At 53.7% G+C, this 22245-nt stretch overlaps 8 protein-coding genes across 8 annotated transcripts; 3 read left to right on the forward strand and 5 right to left on the reverse strand.

Annotated features, from left to right (window-relative positions):
• Positions 1–1225: 1225 nt before the first annotated feature.
• J4E87_009147 (uncharacterized protein) lies at positions 1226–2535 on the reverse strand (the record flags this gene model as incomplete). The annotated part of the gene is made up of 4 exons (XM_049380727.1): positions 1226–1464; positions 1524–1789; positions 1869–2297; positions 2357–2535. 4 exons carry the CDS (start codon positions 2533–2535, stop codon positions 1226–1228), a joined length of 1113 nt encoding a protein of 370 aa, XP_049229571.1.
• A 1714-nt stretch (positions 2536–4249) lies between these two features.
• On the reverse strand, positions 4250–6292 carry J4E87_009148 (uncharacterized protein; the record flags this gene model as incomplete). The annotated part of the gene is made up of 1 exon (XM_049380728.1): positions 4250–6292. The coding sequence occupies one exon, from the start codon at positions 6290–6292 to the stop codon at positions 4250–4252; it is 2043 nt and encodes a 680-aa protein (XP_049229572.1).
• Positions 6293–6496: 204 nt separating this feature from the next.
• NIP7 (ribosome biosynthesis protein nip7) lies at positions 6497–7181 on the forward strand (the record flags this gene model as incomplete). The annotated part of the gene is made up of 3 exons (XM_049380729.1): positions 6497–6625; positions 6693–6995; positions 7056–7181. 3 exons carry the CDS (start codon positions 6497–6499, stop codon positions 7179–7181), a joined length of 558 nt encoding a protein of 185 aa, XP_049229573.1.
• Positions 7182–7556: 375 nt separating this feature from the next.
• Positions 7557–8312, reverse strand: ISY1 (NineTeen Complex (NTC) component; the record flags this gene model as incomplete). The annotated part of the gene is made up of 1 exon (XM_049380730.1): positions 7557–8312. The coding sequence occupies one exon, from the start codon at positions 8310–8312 to the stop codon at positions 7557–7559; it is 756 nt and encodes a 251-aa protein (XP_049229574.1).
• Positions 8313–9661: 1349 nt separating this feature from the next.
• On the reverse strand, positions 9662–14953 carry J4E87_009151 (uncharacterized protein; the record flags this gene model as incomplete). Its single annotated transcript, XM_049380731.1, has 1 exon — positions 9662–14953. One exon carries the CDS (start codon positions 14951–14953, stop codon positions 9662–9664), a length of 5292 nt encoding a protein of 1763 aa, XP_049229575.1.
• Positions 14954–15784: 831 nt separating this feature from the next.
• Positions 15785–16714, forward strand: J4E87_009152 (uncharacterized protein; the record flags this gene model as incomplete). The annotated part of the gene is made up of 1 exon (XM_049380732.1): positions 15785–16714. The coding sequence occupies one exon, from the start codon at positions 15785–15787 to the stop codon at positions 16712–16714; it is 930 nt and encodes a 309-aa protein (XP_049229576.1).
• Positions 16715–17543: 829 nt separating this feature from the next.
• On the reverse strand, positions 17544–19060 carry J4E87_009153 (uncharacterized protein; the record flags this gene model as incomplete). Its single annotated transcript, XM_049380733.1, has 5 exons — positions 17544–17936; positions 17989–18322; positions 18381–18603; positions 18651–18774; positions 18836–19060. The coding sequence occupies 5 exons, from the start codon at positions 19058–19060 to the stop codon at positions 17544–17546; spliced, it is 1299 nt and encodes a 432-aa protein (XP_049229577.1).
• Positions 19061–21186: 2126 nt separating this feature from the next.
• On the forward strand, positions 21187–21846 carry J4E87_009154 (uncharacterized protein; the record flags this gene model as incomplete). The annotated part of the gene is made up of 3 exons (XM_049380734.1): positions 21187–21290; positions 21363–21403; positions 21449–21846. 3 exons carry the CDS (start codon positions 21187–21189, stop codon positions 21844–21846), a joined length of 543 nt encoding a protein of 180 aa, XP_049229578.1.
• Between the last annotated feature and the right edge of the window lie 399 nt (positions 21847–22245).

Consider the following 22245-nt stretch of genomic DNA (forward strand, 5'->3'; position numbering starts at 1 on the left):
CAGTGCTCCATGATTGCATGCTTGTGTTGGGATAGACATACGTGCATTATACATACATACCGATGTGCACGTCGTGCCAATCGTCTTTAGCAAGACAGCGAATGTACAATTGACAAGCTTCACCTTCGACAGATGACAATATATGTAGACACAACCCGGATGTACAGACTGCTTTTGTGGAGACGCCAAGACATAGTTTTTTAAACTAGTAGTTTGGTTTCTTGATCGACGCCGGTGGAAGGACAAGACGCTTATGTCATTAGCGCGCTGCTAGCACGGCCCGTGATTGCGCGCCCAAGTTTCCAGGCTGCGCGTCGGCAGCTTTCTCTCACTACCCACAACCCGAGCAGCGAGTAAGTAGCCCCGACCGCTATTATCTAGCTTAGAATGCGCCGGCTGTAAGCGCACGCGAAACAACAGCTAACGCCCATCAGATCCCAGTGAACGACAAACCTTCGTCACAAGGCGATGCTGGGGACTAATCACCCCGGCGTCTCACTGCATGACAATCAAGAACGGAAAGCGGAGGGAGTGCGCCATCATACTAGATGTAGCCACATCGCTCAACTCATCATTGCACAACGCTGATGGAGGCGATTTCGCAAAGCCACTGGGTTCACCATCACCAGACTCCAGCCCCAGCCTTTCCCACTGCGCACTGAGGAAGAATAAAAAAGGTTGAAGCGCCGTGCTACCTCGCCTAACAAGCTTGGAGGACGAAGTTCGCTCTTGACGACATGAAGAGTAGTTTTCAATCCGAGCGCCTTTGCCCTTGTGGCATCGCTGGTCGTGGGGATGCGTGGTCTTTGTCGTTGGGTCTGTGGGTCTAGGTGGTGGTGCTTGTATTAGAGGGTTGTTTTCTTTTCAAAGTCCTGTTTTACAGACGGGCGGAAGGGGTCCAGTGATGATGTCCCTGTGGGGGCATTAAAGCCAAAGTCGAGTTGAGGAGCCCGATCATTGCCTGCTGAGAGGTCGAAAGACTCATCGATGGGGAATGGACGAGGTTCCTTCTGAGGACAGCAGGAGAGCTAATCTGAGGACCATAAATATATAACGTACTGCTTATAACAAAGGCCATCTCTTCACTTGCCCCGGTTGACTTGTTCAAAGATATGCTAGCATCTACAAGCTATTTCAGCCCAAGCTCGAATCCAAGCTTGGTATGTCGTACGTTCTACACTTCAAAGGTCGAGGCCCCGGCTTGTGACAGTCGTCGACGCGTAAACTACTCGTAGACGTAGCAGAACGGTCCGGCAACCGTGCTAACCAAATCCTTGATCTTATATGCCTTGCCGTCTACATTCAACACCTCCAGGTCTACAGTATCCTCCAAACTCTGCGCCCTCCCACCGCCCATCATTGACGTGCCACCTGCGATAACCTGCTGCCTGTTTGGATAGTCTTGGCTCTGCCAAATAGACCATACACGGTCGATCATGGCGTGATGAAGGTAGAAATATGGGTCTGCGGCATCGCGTTGATCAGTTGGGAAGCTGCAAATGAAGAAAAGGAATGGTACTCACCACCAGGCGAAGTATAGAAATCACTCCCCGGGTCACCAGCAACCGTGAAATGCCCCGCCCCGTGGACACCCGTCGCTCCTTGCATAACATCTTGAAATGTTGCAATAGTCCTGCTGCTTGTGATCAAAGCAGCAGTCTTATCTGTCGTCGCGTACAGTTGCGTAAGGTAGTTGCTGATATCGCGCTTGATGCACCGAGGATTGTACCCAAAGCCATCTGATCGTGGATTACGTGGAGCCTGCGGACTGTCCATTGCTGCCAGCGGTCTGGGAGAAGTCAGCAGATGCACATATAGGATACTGGCAGGGGCAGTATGGCACTACAAGTATGGAAGGTGGTACATACCCCAGGTTAACCATCATACCCTTGAACGGCCCACTAGCAATACATCCTCCCCCGTTGCCAGCCGGCTTCAACCCATTGCTATTATGTTGCACCTTTTCGCCCTGGCCACTCATACTCGTGTCGCTGCCATCGAAAATCGGACTAGTCTCTGGGCTGGCTGCCCATCGTCCCCAGTCCCAGTATGGCTGGGTACCATTGTAGCCACATTCGACTCTCAACGCGTTCTCATACGCAAACGTGTAGTATCGATGCCAGGATAGGAAGTTCCCTGTGCCATGGATTGAAAGCGTGTATTTCATATGAATTGCTACAAAGTCGTCGAACCGTGATTTGGCGCCGGGGTACACGGTAGAGAGCTTGGAGGGCGCTTTGGTTATGCACTGGACGGCGGCAATGTAGGCGCGCTTTTCCGAGGCGCTGATACTGCCCCTGATTGTACATGTTAGCTGGCGGTGTATGGAAAAGTCCTAGGGTGCCTTTGGACATACCATTCTCGGCGTACGCGGAGTTTGTCTTTGGTACACGTTGTTGAGTTGGCAATGGCGGCGTCGATGGCTGCTCGGCCCTTGGTCTGCAGATCACCAACTGCGTCTGCTGCACAGAGTATTTGTAGTACGGACAGTGAGATGAAGAGGACATACAGCGCCCCAAGATGGAATGCTGCCATCTTTGACTTGGAGGCAGCGCTCACTGACTTGACTGCTATATAATAAAGGCAGGACCCATCTTATATATGAGATCTCTGGGCATAAGCGCCGATGTACAGGCAAAATTACCTAGGTAGTTGCTCGGATCTTTCCAGCCGTGATCTATATGACAGTCATGTCGGAAAGAGTCTTGTTAGATGGGGGCTTTGATTGATGTATCAAGAGTTTCCACATGCGAATATGTTATATGTTGAGGGATGAAGCGTGTGATGCGTTCGGCAGATGCAGGTCGAACACACAAGATTTTGATCGAAGACCTAGAACAAACGTAGACTACGGGCTCAGATACATTGTATAGCTAGGCATGGCCCGAGGATAGATCTACCAACTTTGAGTAGAGTGTCTTGCGTAAGAGTCCCTTGCGTCTAACTACCGGTCTTCAAAGCAAGCTGGAGCGACAATAGCGCAGAAGACAGGCAATAGCTGTAATTCTATCACATTTGAAGTGACGTGTCAGGGAGTGACCAGCTCTGTTCAGTGAGTAGTACTCACAGTCTCCACTTGCTAGTTGTGCCGTAGATGCTACAAGCATATCTGTCGCCAAGGCGGTAACATTCGTCTACGCTGTCTAGACGAGACGGCCAGTACATGCCAAGAGTGAGGCTAATATGAATGACTGCGAGGCGTAGTAGTAATCTTGAAGATCTTGCGCGTCCTAGGACGACGTCCAGGGTCCATAGATGTGTGCCGTGCTCGCCAAGGCATGGTAGATTTAGGCAACACTTTCTAGTTTGCACGCAGCTGTTGTACGCCGTTTGTAGGAATGGTTCTGGCTGTTTCCGACGTCCAAGAAAGCTTCACGAAAATGCCAAAGGAACACTCGAAAGCTCAGCGGAGATGGGCGTAAACCGACGTCGCAGTAGATGCTCGCACGACATGACCCATGCATGGATCTGCGAATCTATGCGAGAAAGACGCTAGATGCCGGCGGTTCGTTGAAATGAAGGCATGGTTATTTAGCCGGTAACAAATCCACCCATCCATCCCTCTTGTCGGAGCTTTCCGACCGAGAGGGTAGAACACTATAAGATGCAGTGAGTACTATGTCAGTCCCAAGATCGACGAGGTTTGACCTTGGGCGTCCCGAGGTCGTCTCAATCCCGGCCATCGGAATCGCCATCGGAATCGGAGGTACATTGCTCAGTGGCCTCTGGAATGAGTGGGATCCATACATCCTGTAAAACATCCTTGTCTAGAGTACTCCCTGTCGCATAAATGACCACCAGAAACCTCTCACAACCAGTGGCGAGTTTAATTTCTAGGTTGTAACGTGTGCAGTCACGTACGTCCAGATTGCTGGTCGGGAGACGTCGTGTAGACTTCAAGCGCCAAGGCCCAAGGTATCTGTTGATACGGAGCTTTCTTCGCCAGTCAAGCATCGATCAAGAAGTCCTAATTATTCGAAAATTATCAAGTCTCCCACGTGGCTGCCGGAGACGTATGTCGGCAGTAGGTCCCACACCTCGGTGTTTAAGGTCCGAAGGCAACTGACGAGTATCACCATGCACCATCGCATGAGCCAAGCCATCTTTCGATATCGTTGCTCTTCCGGTCATTTTCATTCTGTCTTCTACTCGTATCCTCATCTCTACACCCCATGACCACGGAGCTCCCGGGATACTCGTTCATCGGTGTCTCTGACGCAGCTTTGTTGTACCACTGTGCAAACCCCATCTATCTACTAGCCTCCAAAATATTCCTCTCCAGACCACTCACCGCCTCCCTCACACTAGGCGCAAAGTGTCTTCTCAGAATCTCTCCCTCCCAAACGGTCCCTGCGAAAGGATTACTACCCTCAATCTCAGGTTTCAGTGCATCAAACACTCCATCGCCCCGTCTCTCCTCTGTATTCCATAGAGGCGCTACTTTTTTGCCATGCGTCTTGGTGACACGATTTATTAGCCCAAGCATAGCGGTACAAGACTTCTCGGGGAGATGCATGGATATGGACATCAGTTGTTTGGCGAAAGCTGCAACGCGGAGGGGCGGAACGGCGCGAATTGAGGTGGCGGGTAGGAGGACGGAGGAGAGGGAGCGGATAAGTAGGACGATGGTGGTTTGTACGTTGATTTTTGCGGTGTCGGCATGTGATGTCGCAGCGTTGGGGTCGGGAAGATGGAGAGACTTGGAGCTGAGTTCGATGTCTGGGTTCAATGCGACAGGATGTAGTGTGCGGTAGAGATGGGTGATGAAATAGCTGAGGTCGAGTTTCAAGACTGACGCTGTTTTCGCTCCGTCTTGGCCTTCGAGTAGTGCAAAGGCTGTAATGACGCAAAGGAGAGACTCGCGCGTAAGGTTGCGCTCGGGTGCTTCGTTATCGTCATCTTCATCCGATGCGTCTTCGTCGTCTTCAACTGCGGCAGCGGCCGTAAGCTCGGCGGTGGCGATGATGTCTCGAAGAGCTTCCAGGATATCTCCAAAGAAATCTTGGTTGATCAGGTGTGCGTATCGTGCCAGACCTTCCAACACCGCACCCATGAGTTTGGGCGAGCGAGCCTTTAGGATTCGGAAGTATGCCACAAACACCATCTTGAGCGTCTCAGCCTGCATCCTGTCACGCTCCTCGTGACTGACAGCTGCATCCGCCTCCTTGAACTCCTTCTCGATCGCTTTCCTCTCCTTGAGCTCCTTTCGTAACCTCTTTGTCCTGAACTCGCGCTTCTGCTTCATCTTCTTGCCATTGACCATTGGGTCTTCCGCCTTGTCGACGGAATGATATGAGGCCTTCTGCGCAAACTCTGACAGTAGCCGCAGGTGCAGAAACGTGTTCAGCACGCTTTCGTCGAAGTGGTAGTTCCGGCTCTTCATCATCTTTGTCAACATGGTGACGGCTTCCAGCGCAGCGTTGCCATCCTCATCGTTCTCAAACAGGGTTTCCATGGCCTCCCTGCATCGTACAAAGTCGGCATCCACCCTCCTCGTGCTAAGTTTGCCAACGAGAATCTTCAACAGCTCTCCACGGAAGTTGAAATGCGGCACCGAGTTGAGCAGGTTGCATGCGCAGCTGACAGCGACTGTTGCCAGACCAGCCATGTGCTCTTTGTCCGATCCGCTCGACTTTGCTAGCCTCGCGAGGTGCTTTACATATGCCTCGTAGCTGGATACCAGCTTCTGCTCGAACTGCCGCAACTTCTTGACTTCCTTTGAGATCTTCTCTTGCATCTTCTCTTCCGACAACGGCCGAATCCTGTATCCGGGGATAATGTCCTTGAAGATGGAGACTTGTGTCGCCAACGCCAGCTTCTTGACGGTAGTGTTGTCCGAGTCGGCGAGGGCTTGCAGTGCCTTGAGCGCTCCAACGTGCTCCTCGGGGTCCTCGTTGACCAGACCTGCTATGCGCGCAAGCTCTTCCTTGGCGTCGAGTATCTGTTGTCGCGCTGGTATCTTGGGCTTCTCCTCGTCCACGTCTTGTAGATGCGACGCCTCGAGCGCCCCGTCGTCGCTGCCAGAGGCGAGAAAGCTGTCGGATTCTTCCTCTTTGATATCCTGCGCATTGGGCGGCGCCGCTACCCATCCCTCGGTTGTCCTGACGGGCAGCTTCTTGTTCTCCCTCTGCTTCTTCAGTCTGCGCGGTCGCGTTTCGTAGTCTTGTTCGAGATGCCATTTCGCGGCGTTCTTCACGAAGCTTGCCTGGTGGTCTTCGGCCGCGCCGCTGGCATGCTCGCCGTGTTCGGGCGGAGACAGCCGCCTTCTCTTCGCAGCCGGGACGCGAGACATGGCGCAGGTGCTCGTGGGCCGATGTGGGCGACGGTCAGGCTTGGTTGGGGATTGCACACCCGACTGTCTGAAATTTTGGCGGAGGCTGCGGAGGAGCCTAGCCCGGCTAGCATGCGCCCCACAAATTTTTGGCAGCAGAGGTCGACTTTGCGAACATGCGCCCAGCCCCAACCTCAACTCAGCACTTGTCTACATACGCCCACGATGAGGCCGCTCACAGAACCAGAGACCAAGACGCTCTTTGAGAAGCTCGCGACGTATTGCGGAAAGGGCATATCGAACCTCATCGCCGACCCTACAGGCGGGTCGGATCGCAATGTCTTCCGCGTCCAGGTATTCACTCTTCCAACCGCCCCCACCCGTCGCCAGCTAGCTCAACTTGCTAACAATCAACGCATAGGGCTCACGAGTCTACTACGTCCGCGAGTCCCTCGCCAATCTTGCCACATCCGTCGCGCGCGACAACCTCCTCTCTCTCGGCATCTGCCTGGGCAAATTCACCAAGACGGGCAAATTCCGCCTGCACATCACCGCGCTGAGTGTAATCGCCCCGCACGCACGATACAAGGTCTGGGTCAAGCAAAACGGCGAGATGCCCTTCCTGTACGGCGGCAATGTGCTCAAGGCGCATGTCGGACGGTGGAGTGAGGATTGCCCAGAACATCAAGGTGTTGTTGTGCTGAGTATGAACGATACGCCATTGGTAAGTCGGCCGCCAGCTGCAAAGCGACGAATCGAATCTTGAGCTAACATGCAACATCAGGGCTTTGGTGTGAGTGCACGATCGACGGCCGAGGCGAGGAAACTGGATCCTACGGGTATTGTCACCTTCAGACAAGCGGATATCGGAGAATACCTGAGAGAGGAAGACACTTTGTTCACAACTTGAGCGGCCGGGAGCCTGTGCGACCATGGACACTCTGCAAGAGAAGCTTACTGCTTCGCCACAACCGGGGCCAGAAACCAAGGCTCGCGTGCACGGCATATCCGTTTGCTACCCACTCGCATTCACTATGACAATACGCTGAGTAGTCCATCTGATGGTATCTAAGCATGAATGACCAAAGCATCATGCGCCACTTGCATTGTCATGCTGACTTGGACTTGCTCTTGCTTGTCCCAATGATTCTAATCTACATAAGTTTTGTGAAGCCGGTCGCTCGGCAAGGGTATCAATGTCTGATTCTCGTCTCCCAGCCAAGTAGAAGCTGTACTTGGAAAGTCGTAGTCTGCTGCTACACACTTCACCGCCGAAACTCCGCGCTCAACCCAGTTTCTCAAGAAGCTTCCTCCTCCTGCGCTCGACTAGCTCGTTGTTGACCTCGTCAAGGGTTGGGATGCGCCATCGTATGCCGTCGCCCACGTCACCGGGTAATTCCATCCACTCCTTCTGTGTTTTGCTCGGCTTTGCGTCCAGTTCATCGCCGAGCAACATGAAATTGTCCCAGGCCTCCTGCTCTTTGGCCGTTTCATATGCTAGCAGCGTGCCGTCCTCTTCGTCTAGGTTGTAGCCGTAGTAGCCCGCATCCACCTTCTGCCTCAGTTCACTCCTCTTTTCGCGCCCCTTGTCCATGTCGTCTTCCGGTCTGCTCTGCCTCTCGAACAACTCCTTGACACCCGGCAGGTCCTTGGCTCGTCCAAAGTATCTGTATCCCTTTCCTCCTCCTGGCACCTCCCGCCCTTCTTCGTCAAGCACTCGCCCGCCTCTCATGTAGTTCGGTCCCCCCAAGCCTCTTATCTGACTTTCCCACATGTGCTTCTCTCTCATGAGTTTGTTGATCTCATCGTTGAGGTCGCGGATCTGGTAGTCTGAAAGGGCCTCGTCCTGGATCTTTGTGACTTTGCGCGAAATCTCCTTTAGCACCTGACCGCGCCATTTCTCGCAAACGGGAATCGAGTTGACAGAGGTGATGAGCTTGGGGCGGCGGGTACGCGATATGTCGATGATACCAGCTTCCGCGGCCTGCGCAGCGCGGAAGCGGAAAAGCATCGAGTGCGCTTTTTCGGAATTACGCGCCATGCTTGCGGTCCGGACTCGGGTTCGAGCTCCACGTTGCTGTAAGGTTGCAGGGGCGAGAGGGCCTCCTTCGATGGCAGTAGCTTTCTGTCGGAGCTAGACGGCGTGCCGTGTCGCGCTTTGGTGTCTTGTCGGGGCGAGATTTTATTAGGCGTAATATACGATGTTCTAATAGAGAAACAGATGCTGCCCCGCAGTTGCAGAAGTGAAGATTTGACAGAAACAAGATGCGCGATTGGTGTTCGTGTTGTCGTGGTCGAAGGAAGACTCAACGTGACAGGCGCGTTGGCTGGAGCAAAAGTTTAGTGTCCCGGCCTACTGTCTTGGCGTTATTGCGTACCCACTTGGAATTCGGGACCGCCACAATCCCGTCTTGATTTGTTTTGGTGCTGCAAGACTATTGCTCCATTCATAGCACACTGACGACCCCTCTTGCAGCCTGTTTTGGCATTGTGTCTAGTTTTGCTCTTGGCAAGAAGCAATCATCTGCACTATAAGGACGAAATGCAATGTGCAATCAATCTCGATCTTGTTTTATTTTTTATCAATCTGACCAGAGACAGTCGACGCTACACTTCTAAGCCCAGGTACAGACATTACATAACGCCCCTATGCTAAATATACAAGTAAAACAATACTGAATGTTGCAGGTCGAGGGAGAAAAATGAATCGGCCGCATATGTTTGAGATGCGCTTCTAGTAGAACGGAGACAAGACGGAGACTAGTCTAGGTGGGAAGCGTCAGGTCATCTCAGTGTACAGCTCCAACCCCAGTCGAGCGAACTGCGCAGAGTAAACAGGAAATACTTCACCGTTGAACGCCATGCACAAATCTCCTTGAATCCGCATTCGAATTTGAGTTTCTGCTTCGTCCGGATCCAAACCGAGGTGTAACGTCCAAAGGCCGAAAGATGAATTGATAGATACATAGGAAAATGGGAATGGCCCCCATACGAAACGACTAGTGCTAAAGGAAAAGAGACCGTCAGTTAGACCAGATGACTAGAGAAGCGTCGTGCGGGACAAACGCGGATGACAAAATAGGAAAGGTTCAGGTATAAGGTGAGATTATGCACCAGCTCCATAGTTCGCTGCCTCCATCTCAGCCTGATGGCGCAGCTGCTCGTTGCGCATCTCAGTTCGCGACTCCGTACGTGACTCCGTACGTGACTCAGTCCGGGACTCTGTGCGAGACTCAGTTCGGGATTGCGCGCGCGAACTTATGGAGCCGAAGAGCGAAGGCCTGGAAGCTGAAGAGTTGACGTGCCGACCTTTGATTGAATGTTGATGAAGATGTGCAACATCGTGCTTGCCTTGTGGACTCGTTAGCTTTCCTACACTGATGCAAACAATCAAGGGGTCTTACCATCGCAGCATGCTCGGACGTTGGGCATGAAGTCCTGATCACGTTCAACATGGTCATGGATATCACGACTGAGATCCATGTTGGACGCGCTGGGTTCCTCGTACGTGGCCGACTCTGTAGCGCTGGTCCTGCTGTTTCGCCGACTAGTGAAGGATCCGCGTAAAGCAGTGACGCTGGGTCGGAGCATGCTGTTGATTCGGCTGGAAACAGATCCATGCGCCAGCGGCTCGGTCGAGGTTGCACGATGTGGTGTAACATGCGACTGTCGAATCGTGGGCACTTGGCCATAATCCCGGGATGATGTGCGCCGGGTAACGTATGAGGACATCGAGCCTCTTGAACGGCCTGTTTGCCGAGAAGAGCTGCGATACCCGCCATTGAACTCGTCTTGAATCTCATCTGCGGTAGCTGCCTTCTGGTCTTGATCAGACTTCGTTGGCGACTTTTGCTGATCGTTCTCGTCGACCCGTTGGCACAGATAATTCAGAGCGTTATACCACGTCTCGTGCCTCTGACCTGTTGTAGCCGTGAACTTCATCGATCGACCAGGTGTGACGACAAGCAAGCTTTTCTGGTGAAGCCCAGGAGGTAGAGGGTTAGGGTCGTCGACTTCTTGAACAGATTCGATGGCTACGCTCTTAGCCTTCAATGTCGTCTTATCGGCACTCTGAGGGTCTCGGTCGCTCCAGTACAGTGTCCTAGTGTAAGGATGAATCCAGAAGAAACGCCGGTGACGGTTCTCAGACATGCCTTCGCGCCCAGTCTTGCGAGTGTACTTCCACAGATATTCGCCAATCATCGTCTGAGTGATGGCCTGGATCATGCGCGGATCTGTCGCACCGGGTGGCAATCCATTGGCAGCAAAAGACGGCCCCCCTGGAATATTGAAGCGTTGGTCTATTTCCGAAGTAAACGAAGATAGTGATGACCTCCGGCTAAGAGGTGAAGACGCTCCGCTACGCTGTGACTGTCGACGCACACGCGGTGTGGTCCCGCCTGTTCTGGGAGTGAGAGTGTTGTTACCAGTCTTGATGGTAGGCGTATGCGGTCGCTTCTTGTAGGCGGATGCAGGCATTGTAGGCGGGCCCATTGTGCCTGGGGAGATTGGTTTGAGAGAAGCCGCGGCGATGACTTCCTTATGATCCGAAGGCAGAGGAGGAGGCGTTGCAGCGCGAGAGCGCATGCTCCCCGAACTGCCTGGGCGTTTGGGTGTTCGACTTGTCTCATTGACATGCTTTTTGCTAGGCGACTCCGGCGGCGACAGCGACTTTTCAAGCCCGGACGTGGTTATCAAACTACTCCATCGCTGACTTCGAGCAAGCAGCAGCTTGTCGATCTGCTGAGCAGACACCATTGTCTGTGTAGCTCCATCGGCCATTGGCGTTTGGGGAGTCTTACTGGCGGCATTGACACTGACAGGTGGAAAGGCTGTGCTAGCATCCCTGCTATCAACCGGTGGGGTGTTAGCGTCCGTGGTATTCTTATTCCAAGATAGTAGAGTATCGAAGTAGCTGAGCTTGGGCGTGGATACTTGCTTATTCGCCGATGCTTCTGTCTGAGAAGAAGCACTAGTGGTTACGGAAGGCGCGGCGGCCCGATGAGCGGTACCAGGTCGCGGAGGAGCCAATGGTTCAGTATCCTGCGCAGCAACAGGGGACAATGTCATAGCAGGGACAGAAACACGATTTGCTGTGGATGGCCGACTTGTCGGTGTTGGCAAAAATGCCGGGAGCGTTGGCGACTCAGGCTGAGTGTCTTGAACAGTCCGCACATCGGAACTGTGATGTAGAGACACCGAAGGTACAGGTAGTGGGATCGGCACGGTCTGCAGTACGCAGACGGCTGACAATTGCAGTGGTATCTGTTCTGGCTTTACGGGTGTGGTGGCCTGAGACGAAACCCCAGAGAAATTAGCGAGAATTGGCCGCTCGGGTCCAATTGGCTCAGTAGTCAGCGAGGACAGTACGGAGATGGTCGACGGTGCTACCCTCAAAGGTTCAATGGGATTGGATGCCTGGATCGACAACGAAGATAGTTGTGACGGATCTGCTCTAGCCACTGCCACCGGGTCCGTAGAGCGAGCGGAGAAACTGGACAACACGAGTTGCGGCTGTCGTAGCGCAATAGGTTTCGTGACTTGTGCAGAAAGTGGAGAGAATTGTTGTCTACTGGTTCCCGGCGCGCGGGGTACTGTCGACTGAGTCGATGTCGTAGAAGATGCAGAGAGGACCACACGAGGCAAATCCTTGGGCTCAGTCGAGCGAGACACCAAAGGTGACATCTGTAACAACGTCGGCTTGTAGGGTGTGACTCTAGGCTCAGTCTCGTGGGCAGACAAACTTGACATTTGGAGTGGTGCACGCTTTTCTCTGTGACCGATATCTTGGGCAGGAGATGCCGGAAGCATATCGTCAGGGCTTCGATTTGACTCCGTTGTCGAGACATGTTCGGCTAGTTGTGCGGGCTCGGTCGATTGTGCATAGATAGCAGACGTAAAAAGACCTGCTGGAGCCACTAGGGTTGGGGCAGTCGCCTTCCGCGGCTCCGTAGTTTGATGCGAAATGGAGGAGATGTCCAAAGAAGGTGGAATGTCCTTCACCAGCACTGGTACAATAGGATCAGTGCCATGAGACGATACTGTCGACACCCCAAGAGCAGGAGGAGCAATAAGGCGAGGCTCGGTGCTATGAACAGCCACTGACGACATATTCAGAGGAGCAGTGGGTACGGCATGTGGCGCCGTGTTTTGTGCATGAAGCGGAGATAATGCGAACAACGGAGCTGAAGGGATTGTTGGCTCGGTCCCCTGACTTGAAAGAGAGGACACAGCCAGCTGAGGTATCTCTGGGGGTTGGGGACTAGTAGCATGACCGGAGACGGAAGAGAAGCCAAGGGCTGGCCGAAGTGCAAGCTTGGGTTCACTGTCTTGTGAGGTGACCATGGAGACGTCGAGATTTTGACGAGGCAAAGCTCGCGGGCTTGTGCCTTGCGAATGCAGGGCAGAGACTTGTAATGTAGGCAAGCGAGCAGCATACGGTTCTGTGTTCTGACTCGATATAGAGGATATGGAAATAGGCTCGGGGGCATGCTGTTCGGTCATCGTGCCCGAATCAACCATAGTTGGCCTGGGAGCATCGGGTTGGAGAAGCGACCTTCCGAGAACAGCCTTTCTTAGTGGATCTGGCGTGGCATGGCTTGAGTATACGACACTGGATCGACTTGGTGATCCCTCGATGGAACTAGCATCATCGTCATCGCCACTCAGGTCGTTGAGTTCTGCCAATAGACTCTTGCCTTGGGCGGGAGTGTTCTCGTTGCTGCTGCTGACGTAGCCCGCGGGCGAGTCTCTTGACGCTGGGGGCGTACCTGCGAAGAAATCTAACCCTCTCGGCGTCGATCTCCGCGAACTGCTGTCTCTAGCTCTTAACGTAAAGCGCGAAGTCTTGTGGTGAAGAGGAGTCCTGAAATCGGAATCGTATTCATCGCCAGAGGCAGAAGCAGTGCTGCGGTAGGAATTGATGCGACCAGCTTGTGAGATTGAGGGTCGACTACGCCGGGCAGCAGAGTTGGAAGGACCGGCCTCGGTCTCAGTCAGCTGGTCGCTGCTGTCTCCGTCGAGGGTCTCGGCTCCGGTTTGGAATGCGTCGGACTCAGTTGCCATACCGTCGCGTTCATTGGCAGTCTCGAAAGCAGCATCTGAGGTTTCGTTGGCAGTGTCGAGGTTTTCGTATGCGCTCGTTCCCGCGACGGAGCTGAGTGCATTTGGAAAGGAGCCCGGTACAGAGTTGGATGGGTGCGGTGGCCGACTTGGGGTGTCGGGCACGGCCTCTTGCTCTTCCCACTCGTCGTCTTCTACAATCTCGTGCGACACGTTGCGCAAGGCCCCAAGACGATCTGGTCGAGCGGGTTTCTTGAAAGCATCCTTGTCGCTCTTCCTTCGCTTGCTTGCGCTACCAGGTCCAACTTGAGCGCGGGTAGCGTCTACTTCATCACGAGCGTCTTGGAGCATGCGCTTCAGTTCGATCTTTTCGGTCTTTTCGCGATGGATATTGTTCTTGAGTTGCTGAATCATGCGGTGGGCGTGTTGAAGCGAATGTTTGAGTGTTTCCGATTCGAGCATACCGTGGCGCGGAGTGGCCTTGCTTGGAGACGGTTCAGGCGAGTGTTCAGGCGTTTGAGATTGCTGCCTGACACCACGATCGTCATCAGACGATCTGTCAGATCGGCCACGATGCTCTGATCGTGCGCGGTAAGCGACAGCTTGAGCCAGCTCTTGATTCTTTGTCATGAGCTCTTCGACCTTGCGCTGCATTGCACCTTTTTCCGTCTCCGTCGTGGCCGCGACTCGCCGCAGGCTAGAGAGCTCCGTCTCGTGCTGCTTGGTCTTGTTGATGTGATCGTCGTTGAGCTTGGTATACATCTGCTTCAAATCTTCCAACTCCTTCTCCAAAGTGGACCTCTCGGTACGTGCGAGATCCAAGGCATGATTGAGGCTTCGCTCCTTGTCTGCGGCCGACTTGAACTGTGTTTCCGACTCGCGAACCTGTGTCTCAAGATTCCAGTTGACGTCCTTGAGTCGCGATTCGCTTTCGTCCAATGTTCTCAGACGTTGCGACAAGCCTTCGACCTCGATTTCGAGCTGCGATCGGTCCAGATCAGCCGCCTTGAGGGCGTCATCCTTCTCGAGGAGGACGGCCTGGAGGTCCTTGAGCTGGGAAAGCAAAGAGGTGGAGATTTCGGTGGCCAGGGCGATGTCATTGATGCGGCTGGGCTGCTGGTTCCTCTGCTTCCGCGACGGAACGCTCACTTTGGTGGGTGACTGGATGGCGTCGCTGGAGTAGATGGAGCCACCGGCAGTGGGATCCGTCTCGCCACTGGGTACGCGAGACTTGGGGAGGAAGGCGCGAGCCGTCTCCCTTCCAACCTCGTTGAACTCCTTTTCTAGCTCGGCCAGCCTCTGGCGCAGCTCTGGCCCGATGTCGTTGTCTGGCTGCTGCTGCTCGACCTCGTGCAGCTTGTCCTCTAGCTCCTTTCTCTGCTGAACAAGCGCGCTCCCCAGATGCGACGTCTCCTGCAGTCTGCGCGTCGTCTCTGCCAAGTGTGCCTGTAGAGCGCGTTTGGCCTGTAGGGGTGATCCGTTCAAGTACAGCGAGAATTGCGAGTTGTCGAAGGCCGAGTATCGCTGCCGGTGGGCGTCGTGCGGTGCGGCGAGGAAGGGGTCGGCGCCATTGTGGTGCTCCACCGAGAGCGCGCCCGGTGGAGGATTTGCTGTAGCCATGAAGAGTCGCTGGATGCGTCTGCTATTGGGTCATCTCCTGGCGTGGCTCCCCCGCTTCCACGTAGACGTGCCCGGGACGGCGGGCGGAGACGGGATGCGTTGGGCGAACGGTGCAGGGCAGGAGTGGGCGGCGAGCGCGTGTCGTGGCGGCAGGCGGCGGCGGGGGTGTTTTCCGGGTAGTATTAGAGACAAGAGCGATGGTACGTCTCACTCTGTCGGGCTGTGGGTGTAATGCACAAAGGGTTTGGGGGGCAAGGACGCGCGGGAAAGCGACTGGGGACACGGCAGCGGCTGCTGGCACTCGGTCGCGTTTCCGTCACACTAGAGAAAAGAAGCAAAGGCGCATCCCCAGGCAGGGGCGCGGAATGGCGAAGAAAGAAAAACAAGGGAATGCCGAACGGGCTGGAGGGGCTACAGAGGCGACAGAGGAGGGATCATGGTAGAGCGCATGATGTTGTGCACAAGAGCGAAATGAGGCGACCGTGCGCTTTTGCCGCTTTCACGCTTTCGCCATGGAGCCAGCGCTGATACCCATAACATATCCACAACATCAACAAAGCTACGTCTGCGCCTCCATTGGTTCGCGCCGGCACTTGCTGCACGTCTGCTGCCTAGACTGCGAGACTGTCGTGGTAGTGCCGCGGGCCGAGGGGCTGTTTGCGTGTGCGATTGGAGCAACCCAAGCACGACGCGCATCGCATTACCCCACGACCGGCATCCCGGACCCCATCACGTGACGTCGAATTAATCAGCCACAGCTGCGCTGCCTCTCTGTGCCTCACTCCTACATGTCCAACATCTCGCACCTCCGCCACCCACGAAACCCCCGGCATGGAAGCACCCGTCGTCAAGTTCAAGAAGCGAGCAGCAAAAGCTGCGCCCCGGAAGGTGGCCCCGCCGCCGCCGCCGCAGTCGGATTCGGATTTCTCTTCCGGCTCAGAAGGAGAGGGCGAGCATGGCCGCGTGGTGAAGCGGCGAAAAGTCAACGACAACGCACTCAAGGCGTCGACTGCAGACCAGAAGACGCACGCGGCAGTTGCAAGTACAACGCAATACGCAGCAAATCGCTCGGCGGTCATGGAAGCAAGCAACGATGCGACGAAGCAGTCAAACTGGTACGACGAAAATGCCCGAGACGCTCTCAGCTCCAAGAACCTGCTCGGCAGCACGCGAACGAAGCCTCACCAACTCATCGAGAAGAACCCCGACGCTCCCAGTCGCCAAGTAGGACCCATGAAAGCATCGACAAACATACGGACGATTACCGTTACAGATTACACGCCGGATGTGTGCAAGGACTACAAGCAGACTGGTTTCTGTGGCTTCGGCGACAATTGCAAGTTTTTGCACGCGCGCGAAGATTACGCGGCAGGCTGGAAGCTAGACCGCGAGTGGGACATGTCGACCAAAGGCAAGAAACCTGGAGGCACCGTTGTCGCTTCTGCCAACAGGGATGAGAAGGAAAAGGACGAAGACGGAATGGATCTGGCGCAACTCGAAAAGATACCGTTTGTCTGCATCATCTGCAAGACGCCCTACAAGAGCCCCATCATCACCAAGTGTGGACACTACTTCTGCGAGCCTTGCGCTTTGAAGAGATATCGCAAAGATCCCACGTGTGCGGCGTGTAGTGCCAAGACGTATGGTGTCTTTAACGGCGCAAAGAATCTCCAGAAGCTGTTGGAAAAGAAACAGAAATGGGAGGACAAGAAGAAGGCTGAGGCAGAAGAAAAGCGGAAAGAAGAGGAAGGCGGCGACTGAGTCTGCTGGGTGGCATTACGGTGGAAACATCAACAAGCCGGCGCAAGCATGCGGCTGTGCTGGGCAACAGACGGTATCGTGGATGAACAGGCCATTCCTTCCCAGTCATAAAAGCGATACGTCACCTTGGAATGCAAGACGACATGACAAGGCAGAGGCATACCCACCGCAGCTCTCATGAGGCTTGAAGAGTAAACTTGCTGGCAAAGCTGCTGTCGTTGACAGGAAAAGAAACCAAGTCGCACGCCTCGTTGCAAGGTAGACTATACGACAAGTCCGTCCTCTGTTTGAGGAGGACAGGACTGGCTTGCGAAGCATATGAGGAAATATGCTACAGTAATACACATAGAAAGTAGACAGTGCGCTCATGCAAGTGTACATCAATCCTAATTAACGTGTTCACACTTTTCAGCCACGCCCACACAGTTCAGTCTACCATGCAGAGGCTCAATCTCTTCGTCTCCTCTATACTCGTCGTGATCTTCACGGTTTCAGACGACGTTTCACTCCACAAGAAGCATGGCACATCGCCGTAAACTCCCTAGAAGATGCTGTGGATACGGAAACCAAGATGGCGCGGAAAAGTATATGATAGTGGGAGATACTAGAGATCTAATGCGTTGCGATAGATACATGATATATACGCATACACGAGAAGCATCGAATAGCGGAAGAATACCACGGTAGTTTATTACATCTCACTTCGCTAATTTGAAGCACGTGTGGCACGAAGACAAGTAAGGTAGATAAAAGGTTCGTGATATTAATACAAGAAGGGTTTGAAGGCAAAAAGTCTAATTGTCACGTTCGCTAGACATAGAGCCGCACTCTACATCCCACTTCCGGCACCAGGAAAAGCCTTCAACAGGGTTGCATCGTACTTAATCAGCTCGGGGCAACCAAGCTCCGCAATAATCGGGTCTAGAACAGAAGCCAACTTTTGCACAGCGATCAAGACGTTGCCAACTAATCCGCGGAGGACGTCAGGAGCAGCTTCGCTGGCAGCCTGGAACGCAAGGCACATTAGGTTATTACCCTCGAGAAGCGTCTGCGCGTTGAGAACGTTGCCTGTCAAGTCGTCAACATCGACGCCAGTGAACGTGTTTGGCTGGCCAGTATTTCCGCCGATTCGGATTAATTCGGGGTGGGCTTTTTCGAGCGAAAGGGCTTCGGAAGTGAAGGCCAGGATGCTGTAGTCGTCGCCGATGACGCGGCGGTACCACTGTGATGTGTGTTAGCGAATGCAAGCGGATGGTGTTACCGTGGGTACTCACGTTCTCGGGGATCTTCTCTTGCCCACGAGCCCACTTGTAATTACCTTTCTCTCCAGTAACACCCTGGAATGACATGAGTGTCTCGGCATCAAGGTAGCCTTCTGGGTTTTCAGCAGTGTGGTTGGCGAAGAAACGGTAGGTGAATTGATATGTCGCGGGGTTAAGCGCAAGGGCCGTGAGTGGGCCTGAGAAGTAATGTCCATTCGTAGCAATCGAGTGCTTCGTGCGGTCAAGGCGGAACGCGGTCAAGACGGGGATATCAATCCCGTTCTCGCCGAGAGGCATAGAGAGGAGCTGCTCGAAATAGTCCAAGTTGAGAGAGATGGGGTTGCCCCTACGAGTAATGAGTTATGCTGACCATGCAACATGCAGAAGAAACGGGAATGACATACGTTGAGTACAAGTCCCCTCGCGTGGGAGATCCATCAACCTCGAAGCGGTTGTGTGACGCACTCAGGCCTTGTGGTTCTCCGAGAAGGCCGAGTGATGAGGTGACACCGCCTAGGAGTCCACCAGTCTTAGGTTTGCCGCCAATCGAAAAGGAGGTGAGATCACCGGCCATGACGGCGGAGTAGACTGCCAGAAATGCGGAAAGATCCAGGCCCATGCCAAACACTGACTTTGTTAGCAGTCCGTGAATAAGAGCGTAAAGGCATGCAGACCTTCATTGGCGGCCGTCGTCATTTGTGTGATTGTGGAGATGCCATTTCGGGGAAGGTAACCGTGGTTTGCCATCACGTTGATACCAGGACAGGGTCCACGGAGATCATTGGGGCCTGGCGCAATCTGACAACGAAGTCGTTAGCAAATGCAACTACATGTCGCGCATCTCGGTAGGGCTACTCACGTATTTATGGTCACCAGTGATACTGATGCGCTGAGCCTCTGCGTTGAATGCACGTTTGACGTGGGTACCCGATCGCTTACTCTCGAAATCTCTTGAGATATTCTCTGTCAAAGCGGTGATTTCCGCAAGGGTCGCTTCACTGATGTCGCCTTTGAGCATGCTCGCAGGGAAGGCGAAGGTCGCCAATGAGAAGAGCGATGCGCTGCATAGTACTGAGACCCTCATGTTTGCAACAACAAGCTCGGATGTTCGGGAAAGAGTGTGAAGGAAGGACGTGTAGTTGGATTGAGGAAGATGCGGTCAGCGACAGGGACGGATCGTTTAAGTTTCATAGTGGCAAATGAGTGCTGCACATACGTGGGCCGCCATGACTCTCCATCTAACTGTCGCCGATAGAGATGCCAATCCGGGGTCAGGTACCCTCCAGCACAGTCATGACAGCCCGCTTTACTTGCTTCAAATCGCAGGGTGGAGGGCCTGAGCAAAGAGATCGACGTGGGCGTTCTCTCTGCACGCCTTGACCAGCCGTAATCCGCTCGCGCGAGCCATATGGTTCAGTCCGTTCCCGGGTTTGCTAAATCCCGCGACTGGTGTTAAGGAGAATAAAGCGCTCGAGCCTTGCCTAGGCAAGAAGTTAGGCTTGCACTGGGTACATCGTAGGAATGTCGAGCGAGTGTCCCAAGACTTTTGAGCCCTGAACGGCGATCCAAGCGCGCCGGACCGTGTTCGGGTGGGTACCTAGGTAGTTAAGCCTCTAGATCGGCAGCTAGATCTCGCCTTTTTTACCGCATTTGGCTGACCAACGTTGTACAGAGATGATGAACGTTGCCCGCATCGATCAAAAGCGGGTTATCTATTTTCAACACGCGTGAGGCTGCAAGAAGATTGAGTGATCTATGCATCCCGCCCTCGCCCTACTTCCATGCGGCGGAAATGGAGATTGCGCAGGTGAACACCTGGGCATGTAAACCCGCCGGCAATAACACATCGGGCCAAGACGCATCCGAGACCAGCGCATGTGGTCTAGCGGGCATGATGTCTACCTAGGCCGTCGTTCATACGTGCTAGTAGGTTGAAGGTATATTCCTCGCTACCCAAGTCAGAGCCCAACGCAGGGACAACGTCGGACTGAAGATGTTATAGTTTCCAAAAGCCGATCATGGGTGACAAACCACTTTCGGGGACCAATGCAACAAGATCGGTGCATTACCCGGCGTGGGCTCCAAGTAGGGTCGCATGCGAGTTCAAGTCTCGCGCAGAGAGACCCCACTGCATGATTGGCGGCGAACAATGATACCTACGTACTATTCTAAGCGTCCCCACAAGCATACCTAGGTATGCCAAGTTTGTACTTCAGAACAGCCCCAATGTTCTAGTTTGCGTTATAGGAGACGGATCTCAGCCGGGTACCCACCACCCAAGGAAAAGGGTGAATACCGGCCACTACCCAGGTGGCCAAATTACATCCGCAACCCTAAGTATACTCGACATCGTTCGATATAAACTGGATCCTTGTCCCACGTCAGCATCGTAACGAAGCACCACAACTGGATCTTGATATAGCGCCAAGGAGCATTCGCTTCAATTCCTTCTCCTTTGCGTAATTCTTGAGTCCAATCCAAATGGCTGCCTACGATTCTTGGGTTAGCAACCCAGACGAGAGCCATGGACCGCTCATGTCCGTCGTCACCTGGTCGCTCGTTTCTGTTTCCGCAGTCTTTCTGTTCTCGCGGCTTTATATTCGGCAGCGTCAAGGGAAGCTGTGGCTGGACGATTGCACACTTTCCGTCAGTTGGGTAAGTGCCACAACATCCCGAGGTCCCTAAGCAAAGAGCAGCTGACTCATACGACATAGATCTTACTTCTGGTCCAAGTTACCATAAACCAACTGTCTATCAACATAGGCTACGGAAAACATACACTTGACCGTAAGTTGCCAAAGGAGAATTGCACATTTCACAGCTCGGAACGCTAATCTTTACGCTAGTCGATTTGCGCAATCTTGATAAAATGATGTATATCGGCGCGGCGGAACTGACGATATATACCGTCGCTATTGCGCTCAGCAAGATCTCCTTTGGACTCACTTTGCTTCGGTTGACGGACGGACGGGTCAGACTTTTCGTAATCTTTGCGATCTCTACCCTGGCGATTTTCGCAGTCCCTGCCACCGTCATACCATGGGTACAATGCAAACCGCTGGCCAAAACCTTTGTGGACCTCATACCGGGCGAGTGCATTGACAAGCATCCCTCTGTCGTGTATGGGCGTTTCCAAGCTGGTGAGCAGACAGCCTCAAAGTGTGTACCCTGATTCCTTAGCTGACATGCGACGCAGTGTGGTCAGCACTTATGGATGTGTGTCTTGCTGTGCTGCCGTGGAAAATCCTTTGGAATCTGCAAATGCGTACCGCAGAGAAGATCGGTGCAGGTGTCGCCATGAGTCTGGGAATACTGTAAGTTCATGCATTGCCGGATTGAAGACTGCGCTGACCTGGTCGAAGAGCTGGAGTTACGTCAATTATCAGATCCACATACATTGAGAAATTGACAGTCCAGGATGTATCATGTAAGGCATCTCAAGGCGTGCACGGATCATTGCTAACAGCCACAGATGAATCGTACAACTCCATCATATGGGCCGTCGCAGAGTGTTCCATGGCCATCGTGGCTACCTCGATTCCCGTACTTCGCGTCATTTTCAGGCAGGCGTTCAACTCGGCGATGGAAGGCTACACGGGCCAGAGTAAAAGCAAATCAAGATCGAACCCTTCCAACGCTGGGAGCTCGGGGAACCGATTGAGCACACGACAATTGAGCAAGAAGACGCCAGATATATCGGTCAGCGGAGAATCTGTGAAGGAAGTGTTCGGACGTGGATCACGTGGATCCAAGAACTATGTAGAGCTAGATGATTTGGTAGTCGACGAGGCGACTGGGCGCGCTACTGCTTCGTCTCTAGAGTCTCTGGCAAACGATGGCGAGCGCCATGTGCTAAACTGGCACGTGTAGCTTGCTCTGGGATTACCTAGGTAGCGCGCATAAGGCGGCTAGACCTCGAGGGGGCTGCGCGCGGACAAGTCGCATCGGCTCATCAATCCATCACTCCTGCTGCTGGGGGCTGTATTATTCATAAACAACATGGAGTCAATCATACCATCAATCCCGTCATCATAGTGGTGGCTCCAGATGTCGGCAGAAGGCCGAGTCACCGCTCTTTCCAGGCTGTGGGGCCACGTGGTTAGCGTTTTGGCTCGAGCGTCCGCGCGCTCCCCAGGACTGTCCACATGGTCGCACCCGAATGCTCAACCACGCTCGAGAGATCTTGTGCCCTAGGTGCTGCTTGGCTTCCTCGTTCCCATCATGGCCCCGACATGCTGCGCGCGGCTGCTATCCGACATTGATGCACAG

The sequence above is a fragment of the Alternaria ethzedia genome (assembly GCF_023757985.1).
Source record: "Alternaria ethzedia strain BMP 0044 chromosome Unknown scaffold_32, whole genome shotgun sequence".
In the NCBI taxonomy this organism is placed as follows: domain Eukaryota; kingdom Fungi; phylum Ascomycota; class Dothideomycetes; order Pleosporales; family Pleosporaceae; genus Alternaria; species Alternaria ethzedia.